General features: G+C 46.9%; 2 protein-coding genes and 2 long non-coding RNA genes across 4 annotated transcripts; 2 read left to right on the top strand and 2 right to left on the bottom strand.

Moving 5' to 3' along the window:
* The first annotated feature begins 91 nt into the window (after positions 1 to 91).
* Positions 92 to 868, top strand: LOC307225442. Its single transcript, XR_013843016.1, has 2 exons — positions 92 to 125; positions 447 to 868. It is a non-coding gene; the product is annotated as an uncharacterized lncRNA (long non-coding RNA).
* Positions 869 to 3705: 2837 nt separating this feature from the next.
* LOC307225247 (uncharacterized protein) lies at positions 3706 to 5328 on the bottom strand. The gene is made up of 2 exons (XM_079993153.1): positions 4580 to 5328; positions 3706 to 4534 (listed from the first exon to the last, which is right to left on the bottom strand). The coding sequence occupies exon 1, from the start codon at positions 5207 to 5209 to the stop codon at positions 4658 to 4660; it is 552 nt and encodes a 183-aa protein (XP_079849279.1). The 5' UTR covers positions 5210 to 5328; the 3' UTR covers positions 3706 to 4534; positions 4580 to 4657.
* A 1090-nt stretch (positions 5329 to 6418) lies between these two features.
* On the top strand, positions 6419 to 7195 carry LOC307225540. The gene is made up of 2 exons (XR_013843060.1): positions 6419 to 6452; positions 6774 to 7195. It is a non-coding gene; the product is annotated as an uncharacterized lncRNA (long non-coding RNA).
* A 2836-nt stretch (positions 7196 to 10031) lies between these two features.
* On the bottom strand, positions 10032 to 11654 carry LOC307225246 (uncharacterized protein). The gene is made up of 2 exons (XM_079993152.1): positions 10906 to 11654; positions 10032 to 10860 (listed from the first exon to the last, which is right to left on the bottom strand). The coding sequence occupies exon 1, from the start codon at positions 11533 to 11535 to the stop codon at positions 10984 to 10986; it is 552 nt and encodes a 183-aa protein (XP_079849278.1). The 5' UTR covers positions 11536 to 11654; the 3' UTR covers positions 10032 to 10860; positions 10906 to 10983.
* Between the last annotated feature and the right edge of the window lie 2290 nt (positions 11655 to 13944).

Raw genomic sequence — 13944 nt, 5'->3', positions numbered from 1 at the left:
AGAGCAGCAATCCGGCGCAGAAGCTCCACTTGCGGGAGAAGCAGGCAGGTTGGGAGGGGGGCTCACCCCCACCCCTCCATTCCCGGAACAGAAGCCGGATTCCGAGGAGGAGGAAGAGGTGCAACGTATGGGACCAATTTGAGGTTGTGAGGGCGGGGTGCGACAATGATGTACCGGAAGGGGAGGAATTTAGTGGGGGGGGGAGGAAGGTTTCCCCCCTCCCCTCTTCCTAGTGGATCAGGAGAGAAGGGAGGGGCTGATCCCGGCAATCCACTTGCAAAGTGGGGTCCCCCACCCCACACTCTAAATGTTACGGAAATTACGGGGGGGGGCACATCTTTAAAGTTAAATATTATAAATATTATACCTGATTGTATCCTTTCAACTTGACAGCTCAGGGAAGTTACCTAGCTTTAAAAATAATATAAAATCATCTCCTTTCCCAGTTTTCTTCATTCCAAAACTATTTTCCCCTTGAAAAAGGACTCCAGGAAGTTCTCAGAGGTGGCAATTGCTGGGCTCATTGTTAGCCAAAGGAAGCCAAATCTCATCACCTGACTCGCCTCAGGCTCCAGACATGCAAAGGAAGTTCTATTGGACTTTTGGGTGGTGGGTACTTAAGACATATTTGTCTATGCTCATCTTATACCTGAGTCTTGCCCTCCCATGTCTGCTTGTGCTAATCTTTGGGCATGTTTGCCAAGGTTAACCCCTCCCCTTCTGTGACATGTCAGTGATGTAGCAATGATGCTGTATTAACTGTATTCTGGGATATGGTGGGAAAGTTTTAAAAGTCCTTGTCACCCCATCCTCGGGGTTCAAATTTGCTTTTTGAACCTATTGCGCAGTAAACTTTGGTCTACAGCTATTTGCTCCGGTTGGCTGGACTCCTTCCTTTATTCCGCAGGGTCCCACGGGCTCTGCCCGGCCAGCTGGGGGACGGAGCAGCCTCGCACCTAGATTTTTCCATAACACTTTATATTGCAAAATCCTTCCTTCCCCCACTCTATGCCACGAGTCGTCCATCCGTGTTTTAGGTATTGGTGCTCTTCAAATCAGGAAGGGGGGACAGTTATACGACTCCCCAAAAACCCCAAGTCCCCACCACACACTCTAAGGCCAGGACAATGACCGTTGACACAGGCACCTTCCATGCACAACAGCAAAGAGGCTCAGAAAAGCAGCCTATACAATTGTAGCAAGAAGGGGATACCATGAATCGAACTGTTTCCTCCGACTCTCCGATATTGTATAGAAAACTGTTGAAACGTCAACAGTTACTTGCTTCCAATGGCTAATGACTCCTCTAGAATTGGGGTCTCCAGGGCTCCCCCTGACTCCATAATCCCTTAGGAGGCAGGAGGCGATCAAGGGCAGCACATGTCCCAGACAGAAATCCATTGGGATGGTGGGTTGAATCCTGATGCATTCAGAGGAGAAGCGGAGGAAAACCTTGCAGTTGGGGGGATGGGTAAATACTATTATGGTTCTTTGGGGAAGGGGGTAGTTAAAAGGTGTGGGGAAACTGGGGTTGTTGAGAGGGGTAGGTAATTGGCTCATGTTTCTAAATTCCAAACACTCCTACTTTGTGACACATTTGTGATGTATGGATGATGCTGTGAAAAAATGTATTGTGGGAAATGGGGAGAGGTCTTAAAAGTTCATGCAACCATATGCAATTGTTGTAAGAATTTTGAGGTCTAATATATATAAAATAAATGTTCCAAGCAAATGTTGTAAACAAAAAATCTGCCCTTTTCCCCTTTTGCGGTATCCAAGAGCCCATATAGAGTCCTTACGTAGGTTCCCTATTGGTAGGAGAAAATAACAGAGGCCAACCAGAGAATATTGAGAAGCAAAGCAGCTAGTAAGCCTGATCTTTATTGATCTCTTGCAACAGGGTCCTCACTCACCACACGCAGGAGGGAGGGGGAACCCAGAACAATGGCACACAAGGCCTTCTATAGACATTTTAAATGCCCTGCCCTGGAGCTCAAGACCACCCCTCCATACATCATACACACATCACAGACGGGGTGTAACCCAAGACCACCATCCCCAGATACATCATACATCACAGAAAGAGCTGGAAAGAGGTGGTTGGAGGATGGATGGCAGCTAACAGATTGAGGTTGAATCCAGATGAGGGAGGCAGGTGTGGGGGAGGCAGGTGTGGGGGACTCCCGGTTCCTGATGGCGTAAGAGTGCCCCTAAAGGACCAGGTCATCATCACCTTTGAGTATTGGGGTCAGTGCCCCTATTCCTCCAGCAGGAGCGATTGTGGGGCTTCCTCGCCCACTTCCATTCAGCTCCACCATTCCCAAAGGGCAATTCTTCTTCAGCCATTGTGGGAGCAGATGGGCTGGAAGCTGAAGCGGCTTCCCTTGGAGTAGGCTTTGTTTCCCTTTCTGCTGACCTCAGTCTCTTGGATTGTGGCCAGCTTTCCTCTTCCATTTTCCTGAATGCTGAGCAGTGTTGGATGTATGGGGAAGCGAAATTCACCCCAGAACTTTTCCGCAGGGTTTCCTCCGCAGCACAGAAGGATGGGGGGAGGGAGGAACACGTACTAATAAAGGAACACTCCTATGAATGGAGAGAAGCAGAGAGTCCCCTATAGATCAGGATTGGGACACGTGGCTTTTCAACTTGTTCATAAATGATCTAGAGTTAGGAATGAGTAGGGAGGGGGCAAAGTTTGCTAGTAGCAGTTGTTCAAACAAAGAGAGATTGTAAGGAGCACCAAAAAGAGCTCTCCAAACAGGGAGAATGGGCTGAAAATACAGTTCATTGTCAACAAGATTAAAGTGAGGCATGTTGGGGGGCAGGGAAACACCCTCTTAATATCATGTGCAGGATCATGGGGTCTGAACTGGGTTTCTCTGTGTGCTCTAGGAGACCAGGGGAGAGGGGAGCTGGTCGCAGCAGGAGTCGTCGTCTCCCTGGATGCTTCAGCATCCGGCCTCCTCTGGGTCTCCTGACCCCCCTCCTCTCCTCCCTCTGAGCCTGAACTGCTCTCTGCCCCAGCCTCTTCCTGCTCACCAAACCCTGTTTCCTCCAGCCTGCAACATCTTCCCTCCCGTTCTGCTCCATTTTCTCCTTCTTTCTGCTCATTGCCATCCCACCACCAGTCCCCAGGATCTGAGCCTTCTTCCCTTTGGGGTCTCCCAGCTGGTGCCTCACCCCCCCCCCCCAGCCAGCCAGTCCATGACAGCAAAAACAGCCATAGCAGTAAAATCAGTATGATAGTAATATACACTCTGGTCCTCTGGTAGGAATACTCCCTAGCAGCAGGATTGAATAATAACTTCTGGGAATATGGAAAAGTACTATCTTCTCCAAACCCCAGAATAAGCAGGAGCTCTAGGGTTGCCCATGGGGTTCATGACTGAAGATGGGCCCCCCAGGAGACTTCCCTGGTACCTGCAGCCCCACCTTCCCCATCCTACAAATAGGCTTGGGGGGAAATCTCCCATTCAATTTCAGTATTTCAAGTTTTCTTCAGAATGCACAGGGGGCAGGGATGAAGTTCTGTTGAATAAGTAGTGTTTTGAAATCATGCAGTGGTGGGGTGACAGAGCTTGGTGCATGCCATCTTGCATGCTTGAGTAGACCAACTCCAGGGCATGAGGCACGTAGCAGCAGGGTAGGGGCCACGTGTAGAGCAATTCCCACGCTGAGGTCAAAAACACACACAGAGGCAGCAGGACTTCTTCAGTAATAGTTTACTGAGCTTTCAAAGCATACAGTTCTCACTGGGTCCCCAGTGAGGCACAAAACTTAGCTCCTGAGAGCAAATCCAGTTCCAGCAGTAAAATCACACAGAGCACACAGGATATCTAAGTCAGGCACACACACCAGCAGAAGGGAGCAAGGGAGGAAAGAGGCTGGAAGGACGCAGGCAATGGATGTGTGTGTTTCGCTTCCTGTTGCCTGGGAGGAAAGTCAGCAACTCAGCATCTGCAGGGACTTCACGAAGAAAAGCTTTCTGCCGCTGCTTGGAGGCACGTCCCAGAAACACACACTGTGATTCACGGTGTATTGCCATATCAGTTATTCTTCAAAGGTTATCACGATGCGGTCTAGAAACCGGTATTGGACCAGGTATCAATATATCGCCCAGCCCTCATCCTCACTCACCACCAGCAAACCAGATTCATCCTCTCTCTCAAAAGGTGCTTTACCTCTTAGATTATACTCACATTGTTTGACATTGCCTTCAAAATTTTGTTGCTGTTCAGTTTTACATATGTACACAAGCACTTCAAATACACGTCATGTGTTTCAGACTGATTTCCTGATGAGTTCATTGCTGTGAAGAAAGAGTGGACACTGAAAGGAAAACGTCCCGTTCTCCATACATCTAAATGGGTTCTTCCTTGGGAGAGTCCCAGGATGTTCCTTAAACACTCCATTGTAAATAAAGCCCTTTTTGCAATCTTTCCATTTATACTGCTTCTCCTCTTTGAGTTTCTTGATGGTTTGTAGGGTTTCAACTCCTAAAGTTCTTCATGTTCATGAGTCCGTTCATTTAGAACTTCCACTAGGACTGAACCTGTATCTACTTTCCTGATATTTATACGGTTTGTCTTTTGTGTGAGTTTGTTGACAGAAATCAAGGGTTCCGCTCTGACTGCAGTTCCTTCCACAGTCCATACATTTAAACAGTTTCTCCCCTGTGTATCTGCTGATGTTTTCTAAGGTGTCCATTCTGCCTGAAGCTCTTTCCGCACTCCATGCATTTAAATGGTTTCTCCCCTGTGTGAGTCTGTTGATGTGTTCTAAGGGATCCATTATCACTAAAGCTCTTTCCACACTCTATACATTTATATGGTTTCTCCCCTGTGTGAGTCCGTTGATGTATACTGAGGTTTCCACTCTGACTGAAGCTCTTTCCACACTCCATGCATTTAAATGGTTTCTGCCCTGTGTGAATCCGTTGATGCATATTGAGGTGTCCACTGTTACTGAAGCTCTTTCCACACTCCATACATTTATATGCTTTCTCCCCTGTATGAATCCACTGGTGTAATTTAAGGTCTCCATTCTGACTGAAGCACTTTCCGCACTCCAGGCATTCAAATGGCTTTTCGCCTGTGTGAGTCCGTTGATGTATATTGAGGTTTCCATTCTGACTCAAGCTCTTTCCGCACTCCATGCATTTAAATGGTTTCTCCCGTGTGAGTCCGTTGATGTATATTGAGGTGTCCATTATGACAGAAGCTCTTTCCGCACTCCATGCATTTAAATGGTTTCTCCCGTGTGAGTCCGTTGATGTATATTGAGGTGTCCATTATGACAGAAGCTCTTTCCACACTCCATGCATTTAAATGGTTTCTCCCGTGTGAGTCCGTTGATGTATATTGAGGTGTCCACTCTGACTGAAGCTCTTTCCACACTCCATGCATTTAAATGGTTTCTCTCCTGTGTGAGTCCGCTGATGTGTTCTAAGGGATCCATTATCACTAAAGCTCTTTCCACACTCTATACATTTAGATGGTTTCTCCCCTGTGTGAGTCCGTTGATGTATATTGAGGTGTCCACTCTGACTGAAGCTCTTTCCACATTCCATGCATTTAAATGGTTTCTCTCCTGTGTGAGTCCGCTGATGTGTTTTAAGGCTTCCATTATCACTAAAGCTGTTTCCACACTCCATACATTTATATGGTTTCTCCCCCGTGTGAATCCTTTGATGGTTTCTAAGGTGTCCACTCGTACTGAAGCGCTTTCCACACTCCATACATTTATATGGTTTCTCCCCTGTATGAGTCCGTTGATGTGTTCTAAGGTGTCCATTCTGACTGAAGCTCTTTCCGCATTTCATGCATTCAAATGGTTTCTCCCCTGTGTGAGTCCGTTGATGTGTTCTAAGATATCCATTATCACTAAAGCTCCTTCCACACTCCATACATTTATATGGTTTCTCCCCTGTGTGCGTCCGTTGATGTATACTGAGGTTTCCACTCTGACTGAAGCTCTTTCCACACTCCATGCATTTAAATGGTTTCTCTCTTGTGTGAGTCCGCTGATGTGTTCTAAGGTTTCCATTATCACTAAAGCTGTTTCCACACTCCATGCATTCAAATGGTTTCTCCCCAGTGTGAGTACGTTGATGTATATAGAGGTGTCCACTCTGACTGAAGCTCTTTCCACACTCCATGCATTTAAATGGTTTCTCTCCTGTGTGAGTCCGCTGATGTTGTCTAAGGGTTCCATTATCACTAAAGCTCTTTCCACACTCCATACATTTAAGAGGTTTTCCCCCTGTGTGAGTCTGTTGATGTTTTCTAAGGTTTGAATTGAAACTGAAGCTCTTTCCACACTCCATACATTTATATGGTTTATCCCCTGTGTGAATCCGCAGGTGTATTTTAAGGTGTCCATTCTGACTGAAGCTCTTTCCGCATTTCATCCGGAACAGAAGCCGGATTCCGAGGAGGAGGAAGAGGTGCAACGTATGGGACCAATTTGAGGTTGTGAGGGCGGGGTGCGACAATGATGTACCGGAAGGGGAGGAATTTAGTGGGGGGGGAGGAAGGTTTTCCCCCTCCCCTCTTCCTAGTGGATCAGGAGAGAAGGGAGGGGCTGATCCCGGCAATCCACTTGCAAAGTGGGGTCCCCCACCCCACACTCTAAATGTTACGGAAATTACGGGGGGGGGGCACATCTTTAAAGTTAAATATTATAAATATTATACCTGAATGTATCCTTTCAACTTGACAGCTCAGGGAAGTTACCTAGCTTTAAAAATAATATAAAATCATCTCCTTTCCCAGTTTTCTTCATTCCAAAACTATTTTCCCCTTGAAAAAGGACTCCAGGAAGTTCTCAGAGGTGGCAATTGCTGGGCTCATTGTTAGCCAAAGGAAGCCAAATCTCATCACCTGACTCGCCTCAGGCTCCAGACATGCAAAGGAAGTTCTATTGGACTTTTGGGTGGTGGGTACTTAAGACATATTTGTCTATGCTCATCTTATACCTGAGTCTTGCCCTCCCATGTCTGCTTGTGCTAATCTTTGGGCATGTTTGCCAAGGTTAACCCCTCCCCTTCTGTGACATGTCAGTGATGTAGCAATGATGCTGTATTAACTGTATTCTGGGATATGGTGGGAAAGTTTTAAAAGTCCTTGTCACCCCATCCTCGGGGTTCAAATTTGCTTTTTGAACCTATTGCGCAGTAAACTTTGGTCTACAGCTATTTGCTCCGGTTGGCTGGACTCCTTCCTTTATTCCGCAGGGTCCCACGGGCTCTGCCCGGCCAGCTGGGGGACGGAGCAGCCTCGCACCTAGATTTTTCCATAACACTTTATATTGCAAAATCCTTCCGTCCCCCACTCTATGCCACGAGTCGTCCATCCGTGTTTTAGGTATTGGTGCTCTTCAAATCAGGAAGGGGGGACAGTTATACGACTCCCCAAAAACCCCAAGTCCCCACCACACACTCTAAGGCCAGGACAATGACCGTTGACACAGGCACCTTCCATGCACAACAGCAAAGAGGCTCAGAAAAGCAGCCTATACAATTGTAGCAAGAAGGGGATACCATGAATCGAACTGTTTCCTCCGACTCTCCGATATTGTATAGAAAACTGTTGAAACGTCAACAGTTACTTGCTTCCAATGGCTAATGACTCCTCTAGAATTGGGGTCTCCAGGGCTCCCCCTGACTCCATAATCCCTTAGGAGGCAGGAGGCGATCAAGGGCAGCACATGTCCCAGACAGAAATCCATTGGGATGGTGGGTTGAATCCTGATGCATTCAGAGGAGAAGCGGAGGAAAACCTTGCAGTTGGGGGGATGGGTAAATACTATTATGGTTCTTTGGGGAAGGGGGTAGTTAAAAGGTGTGGGGAAACTGGGGTTGTTGAGAGGGGTAGGTAATTGGCTCATGTTTCTAAATTCCAAACACTCCTACTTTGTGACACATTTGTGATGTATGGATGATGCTGTGAAAAAATGTATTGTGGGAAATGGGGAGAGGTCTTAAAAGTTCATGCAACCATATGCAATTGTTGTAAGAATTTTGAGGTCTAATATATATAAAATAAATGTTCCAAGCAAATGTTGTAAACAAAAAATCTGCCCTTTTCCCCTTTTGCGGTATCCAAGAGCCCATATAGAGTCCTTACGTAGGTTCCCTATTGGTAGGAGAAAATAACAGAGGCCAACCAGAGAATATTGAGAAGCAAAGCAGCTAGTAAGCCTGATCTTTATTGATCTCTTGCAACAGGGTCCTCACTCACCACACGCAGGAGGGAGGGGGAACCCAGAACAATGGCACACAAGGCCTTCTATAGACATTTTAAATGCCCTGCCCTGGAGCTCAAGACCACCCCTCCATACATCATACACACATCACAGACGGGGTGTAACCCAAGACCACCATCCCCAGATACATCATACATCACAGAAAGAGCTGGAAAGAGGTGGTTGGAGGATGGATGGCAGCTAACAGATTGAGGTTGAATCCAGATGAGGGAGGCAGGTGTGGGGGAGGCAGGTGTGGGGGACTCCCGGTTCCTGATGGCGTAAGAGTGCCCCTAAAGGACCAGGTCATCATCACCTTTGAGTATTGGGGTCAGTGCCCCTATTCCTCCAGCAGGAGCGATTGTGGGGCTTCCTCGCCCACTTCCATTCAGCTCCACCATTCCCAAAGGGCAATTCTTCTTCAGCCATTGTGGGAGCAGATGGGCTGGAAGCTGAAGCGGCTTCCCTTGGAGTAGGCTTTGTTTCCCTTTCTGCTGACCTCAGTCTCTTGGATTGTGGCCAGCTTTCCTCTTCCATTTTCCTGAATGCTGAGCAGTGTTGGATGTATGGGGAAGCGAAATTCACCCCAGAACTTTTCCGCAGGGTTTCCTCCGCAGCACAGAAGGATGGGGGGAGGGAGGAACACGTACTAATAAAGGAACACTCCTATGAATGGAGAGAAGCAGAGAGTCCCCTATAGATCAGGATTGGGACACGTGGCTTTTCAACTTGTTCATAAATGATCTAGAGTTAGGAATGAGTAGGGAGGGGGCAAAGTTTGCTAGTAGCAGTTGTTCAAACAAAGAGAGATTGTAAGGAGCACCAAAAAGAGCTCTCCAAACAGGGAGAATGGGCTGAAAATACAGTTCATTGTCAACAAGATTAAAGTGAGGCATGTTGGGGGGCAGGGAAACACCCTCTTAATATCATGTGCAGGATCATGGGGTCTGAACTGGGTTTCTCTGTGTGCTCTAGGAGACCAGGGGAGAGGGGAGCTGGTCGCAGCAGGAGTCGTCGTCTCCCTGGATGCTTCAGCATCCGGCCTCCTCTGGGTCTCCTGACCCCCCTCCTCTCCTCCCTCTGAGCCTGAACTGCTCTCTGCCCCAGCCTCTTCCTGCTCACCAAACCCTGTTTCCTCCAGCCTGCAACATCTTCCCTCCCGTTCTGCTCCATTTTCTCCTTCTTTCTGCTCATTGCCATCCCACCACCAGTCCCCAGGATCTGAGCCTTCTTCCCTTTGGGGTCTCCCAGCTGGTGCCTCACCCCCCCCCCCAGCCAGCCAGTCCATGACAGCAAAAACAGCCATAGCAGTAAAATCAGTATGATAGTAATATACACTCTGGTCCTCTGGTAGGAATACTCCCTAGCAGCAGGATTGAATAATAACTTCTGGGAATATGGAAAAGTACTATCTTCTCCAAACCCCAGAATAAGCAGGAGCTCTAGGGTTGCCCATGGGGTTCATGACTGAAGATGGGCCCCCCAGGAGACTTCCCTGGTACCTGCAGCCCCACCTTCCCCATCCTACAAATAGGCTTGGGGGGAAATCTCCCATTCAATTTCAGTATTTCAAGTTTTCTTCAGAATGCGCAGGGGGCAGGGATGAAGTTCTGTTGAATAAGTAGTGTTTTGAAATCATGCAGTGGTGGGGTGACAGAGCTTGGTGCATGCCATCTTGCATGCTTGAGTAGACCAACTCCAGGGCATGAGGCACGTAGCAGCAGGGTAGGGGCCACGTGTAGAGCAATTCCCACGCTGAGGTCAAAAACACACACAGAGGCAGCAGGACTTCTTCAGTAATAGTTTACTGAGCTTTCAAAGCATACAGTTCTCACTGGGTCCCCAGTGAGGCACAAAACTTAGCTCCTGAGAGCAAATCCAGTTCCAGCAGTAAAATCACACAGAGCACACAGGATATCTAAGTCAGGCACACACACCAGCAGAAGGGAGCAAGGGAGGAAAGAGGCTGGAAGGACGCAGGCAATGGATGTGTGTGTTTCGCTTCCTGTTGCCTGGGAGGAAAGTCAGCAACTCAGCATCTGCAGGGACTTCACGAAGAAAAGCTTTCTGCCGCTGCTTGGAGGCACGTCCCAGAAACACACACTGTGATTCACGGTGTATTGCCATATCAGTTATTCTTCAAAGGTTATCACGATGCGGTCTAGAAACCGGTATTGGACCAGGTATCAATATATCGCCCAGCCCTCATCCTCACTCACCACCAGCAAACCAGATTCATCCTCTCTCTCAAAAGGTGCTTTACCTCTTAGATTATACTCACATTGTTTGACATTGCCTTCAAAATTTTGTTGCTGTTCAGTTTTACATATGTACACAAGCACTTCAAATACACGTCATGTGTTTCAGACTGATTTCCTGATGAGTTCATTGCTGTGAAGAAAGAGTGGACACTGAAAGGAAAACGTCCCGTTCTCCATACATCTAAATGGGTTCTTCCTTGGGAGAGTCCCAGGATGTTCCTTAAACACTCCATTGTAAATAAAGCCCTTTTTGCAATCTTTCCATTTATACTGCTTCTCCTCTTTGAGTTTCTTGATGGTTTGTAGGGTTTCAACTCCTAAAGTTCTTCATGTTCATGAGTCCGTTCATTTAGAACTTCCACTAGGACTGAACCTGTATCTACTTTCCTGATATTTATACGGTTTGTCTTTTGTGTGAGTTTGTTGACAGAAATCAAGGGTTCCGCTCTGACTGCAGTTCCTTCCACAGTCCATACATTTAAACAGTTTCTCCCCTGTGTATCTGCTGATGTTTTCTAAGGTGTCCATTCTGCCTGAAGCTCTTTCCGCACTCCATGCATTTAAATGGTTTCTCCCCTGTGTGAGTCTGTTGATGTGTTCTAAGGGATCCATTATCACTAAAGCTCTTTCCACACTCTATACATTTATATGGTTTCTCCCCTGTGTGAGTCCGTTGATGTATACTGAGGTTTCCACTCTGACTGAAGCTCTTTCCACACTCCATGCATTTAAATGGTTTCTGCCCTGTGTGAATCCGTTGATGCATATTGAGGTGTCCACTGTTACTGAAGCTCTTTCCACACTCCATACATTTATATGCTTTCTCCCCTGTATGAATCCACTGGTGTAATTTAAGGTCTCCATTCTGACTGAAGCACTTTCCGCACTCCAGGCATTCAAATGGCTTTTCGCCTGTGTGAGTCCGTTGATGTATATTGAGGTTTCCATTCTGACTCAAGCTCTTTCCGCACTCCATGCATTTAAATGGTTTCTCCCGTGTGAGTCCGTTGATGTATATTGAGGTGTCCATTATGACAGAAGCTCTTTCCGCACTCCATGCATTTAAATGGTTTCTCCCGTGTGAGTCCGTTGATGTATATTGAGGTGTCCATTATGACAGAAGCTCTTTCCACACTCCATGCATTTAAATGGTTTCTCCCGTGTGAGTCCGTTGATGTATATTGAGGTGTCCACTCTGACTGAAGCTCTTTCCACACTCCAGGCATTTAAATGGTTTCTCTCCTGTGTGAGTCCGCTGATGTGTTCTAAGGGATCCATTATCACTAAAGCTCTTTCCACACTCTATACATTTAGATGGTTTCTCCCCTGTGTGAGTCCGTTGATGTATATTGAGGTGTCCACTCTGACTGAAGCTCTTTCCACATTCCATGCATTTAAATGGTTTCTCTCCTGTGTGAGTCCGCTGATGTGTTTTAAGGCTTCCATTATCACTAAAGCTGTTTCCACACTCCATACATTTATATGGTTTCTCCCCCGTGTGAATCCTTTGATGGTTTCTAAGGTGTCCACTCGTACTGAAGCGCTTTCCACACTCCATACATTTATATGGTTTCTCCCCTGTATGAGTCCGTTGATGTGTTCTAAGGTGTCCATTCTGACTGAAGCTCTTTCCGCATTTCATGCATTCAAATGGTTTCTCCCCTGTGTGAGTCCGTTGATGTGTTCTAAGATATCCATTATCACTAAAGCTCCTTCCACACTCCATACATTTATATGGTTTCTCCCCTGTGTGCGTCCGTTGATGTATACTGAGGTTTCCACTCTGACTGAAGCTCTTTCCACACTCCATGCATTTAAATGGTTTCTCTCTTGTGTGAGTCCGCTGATGTGTTCTAAGGTTTCCATTATCACTAAAGCTGTTTCCACACTCCATGCATTCAAATGGTTTCTCCCCAGTGTGAGTACGTTGATGTATATAGAGGTGTCCACTCTGACTGAAGCTCTTTCCACACTCCATGCATTTAAATGGTTTCTCTCCTGTGTGAGTCCGCTGATGTTGTCTAAGGGTTCCATTATCACTAAAGCTCTTTCCACACTCCATACATTTAAGAGGTTTTCCCCCTGTGTGAGTCTGTTGATGTTTTCTAAGGTTTGAATTGAAACTGAAGCTCTTTCCACACTCCATACATTTATATGGTTTATCCCCTGTGTGAATCCGCAGGTGTATTTTAAGGTGTCCATTCTGACTGAAGCTCTTTCCGCATTTCATCCGGAACAGAAGCCGGATTCCGAGGAGGAGGAAGAGGTGCAACGTATGGGACCAATTTGAGGTTGTGAGGGCGGGGTGCGACAATGATGTACCGGAAGGGGAGGAATTTAGTGGGGGGGGAGGAAGGTTTTCCCCCTCCCCTCTTCCTAGTGGATCAGGAGAGAAGGGAGGGGCTGATCCCGGCAATCCACTTGCAAAGTGGGGTCCCCCACCCCACACTCTAAATGTTACGGAAATTACGGGGGGGGGGCACATCTTTAAAGTTAAATATTATAAATATTATACCTGAATGTATCCTTTCAACTTGACAGCTCAGGGAAGTTACCTAGCTTTAAAAATAATATAAAATCATCTCCTTTCCCAGTTTTCTTCATTCCAAAACTATTTTCCCCTTGAAAAAGGACTCCAGGAAGTTCTCAGAGGTGGCAATTGCTGGGCTCATTGTTAGCCAAAGGAAGCCAAATCTCATCACCTGACTCGCCTCAGGCTCCAGACATGCAAAGGAAGTTCTATTGGACTTTTGGGTGGTGGGCACTTAAGACATATTTGTCTATGCTCATCTTATACCTGAGTCTTGCCCTCCCATGTCTGCTTGTGCTAATCTTTGGGCATGTTTGCCAAGGTTAACCCCTCCCCTTCTGTGACATGTCAGTGATGTAGCAATGATGCTGTATTAACGGTATTCTGGGATATGGTGGGAAAGTTTTAAAAGTCCTTGTCACCCCATCCTCGGGGTTCAAATTTGCTTTTTGAACCTATTGCGCAGTAAACTTTGGTCTACAGCTATTTGCTCCGGTTGGCTGGACTCCTTCCTTTATTCTGCAGGGTCCCACGGGCTCTGCCCGGCCAGCTGGGGGACGGAGCAGCCTCGCACCTAGATTTTTCCATAACACTTTATATTGCAAAATCCTTCCGTCCCCCACTCTATGCCACGAGTCGTCCATCCGTGTTTTAGGTATTGGTGCTCTTCAAATCAGGAAGGGGGGACAGTTATACGACTCCCCAAAAACCCCAAGTCCCCACCACACACTCTAAGGCCAGGACAATGACCGTTGACACAGGCACCTTCCATGCACAACAGCAAAGAGGCTCAGAAAAGCAGCCTATACAATTGTAGCAAGAAGCGGATACCATGAATCGAACTGTTTCCTCCGACTCTCCGATATTGTATAGAAAACTGTTGAAACGTCAACAGTTACTTGCTTCCAA

The sequence above is a fragment of the Podarcis cretensis genome, assembly GCF_951804945.1.
Source record: "Podarcis cretensis genome assembly, chromosome: 10".
NCBI classification, from domain to species: Eukaryota; Metazoa; Chordata; class Lepidosauria; order Squamata; family Lacertidae; genus Podarcis; species Podarcis cretensis.
The sequence above is the reverse complement of the archived record's forward strand: the minus strand, read 5'-3'. Positions and strand labels throughout refer to the sequence as shown.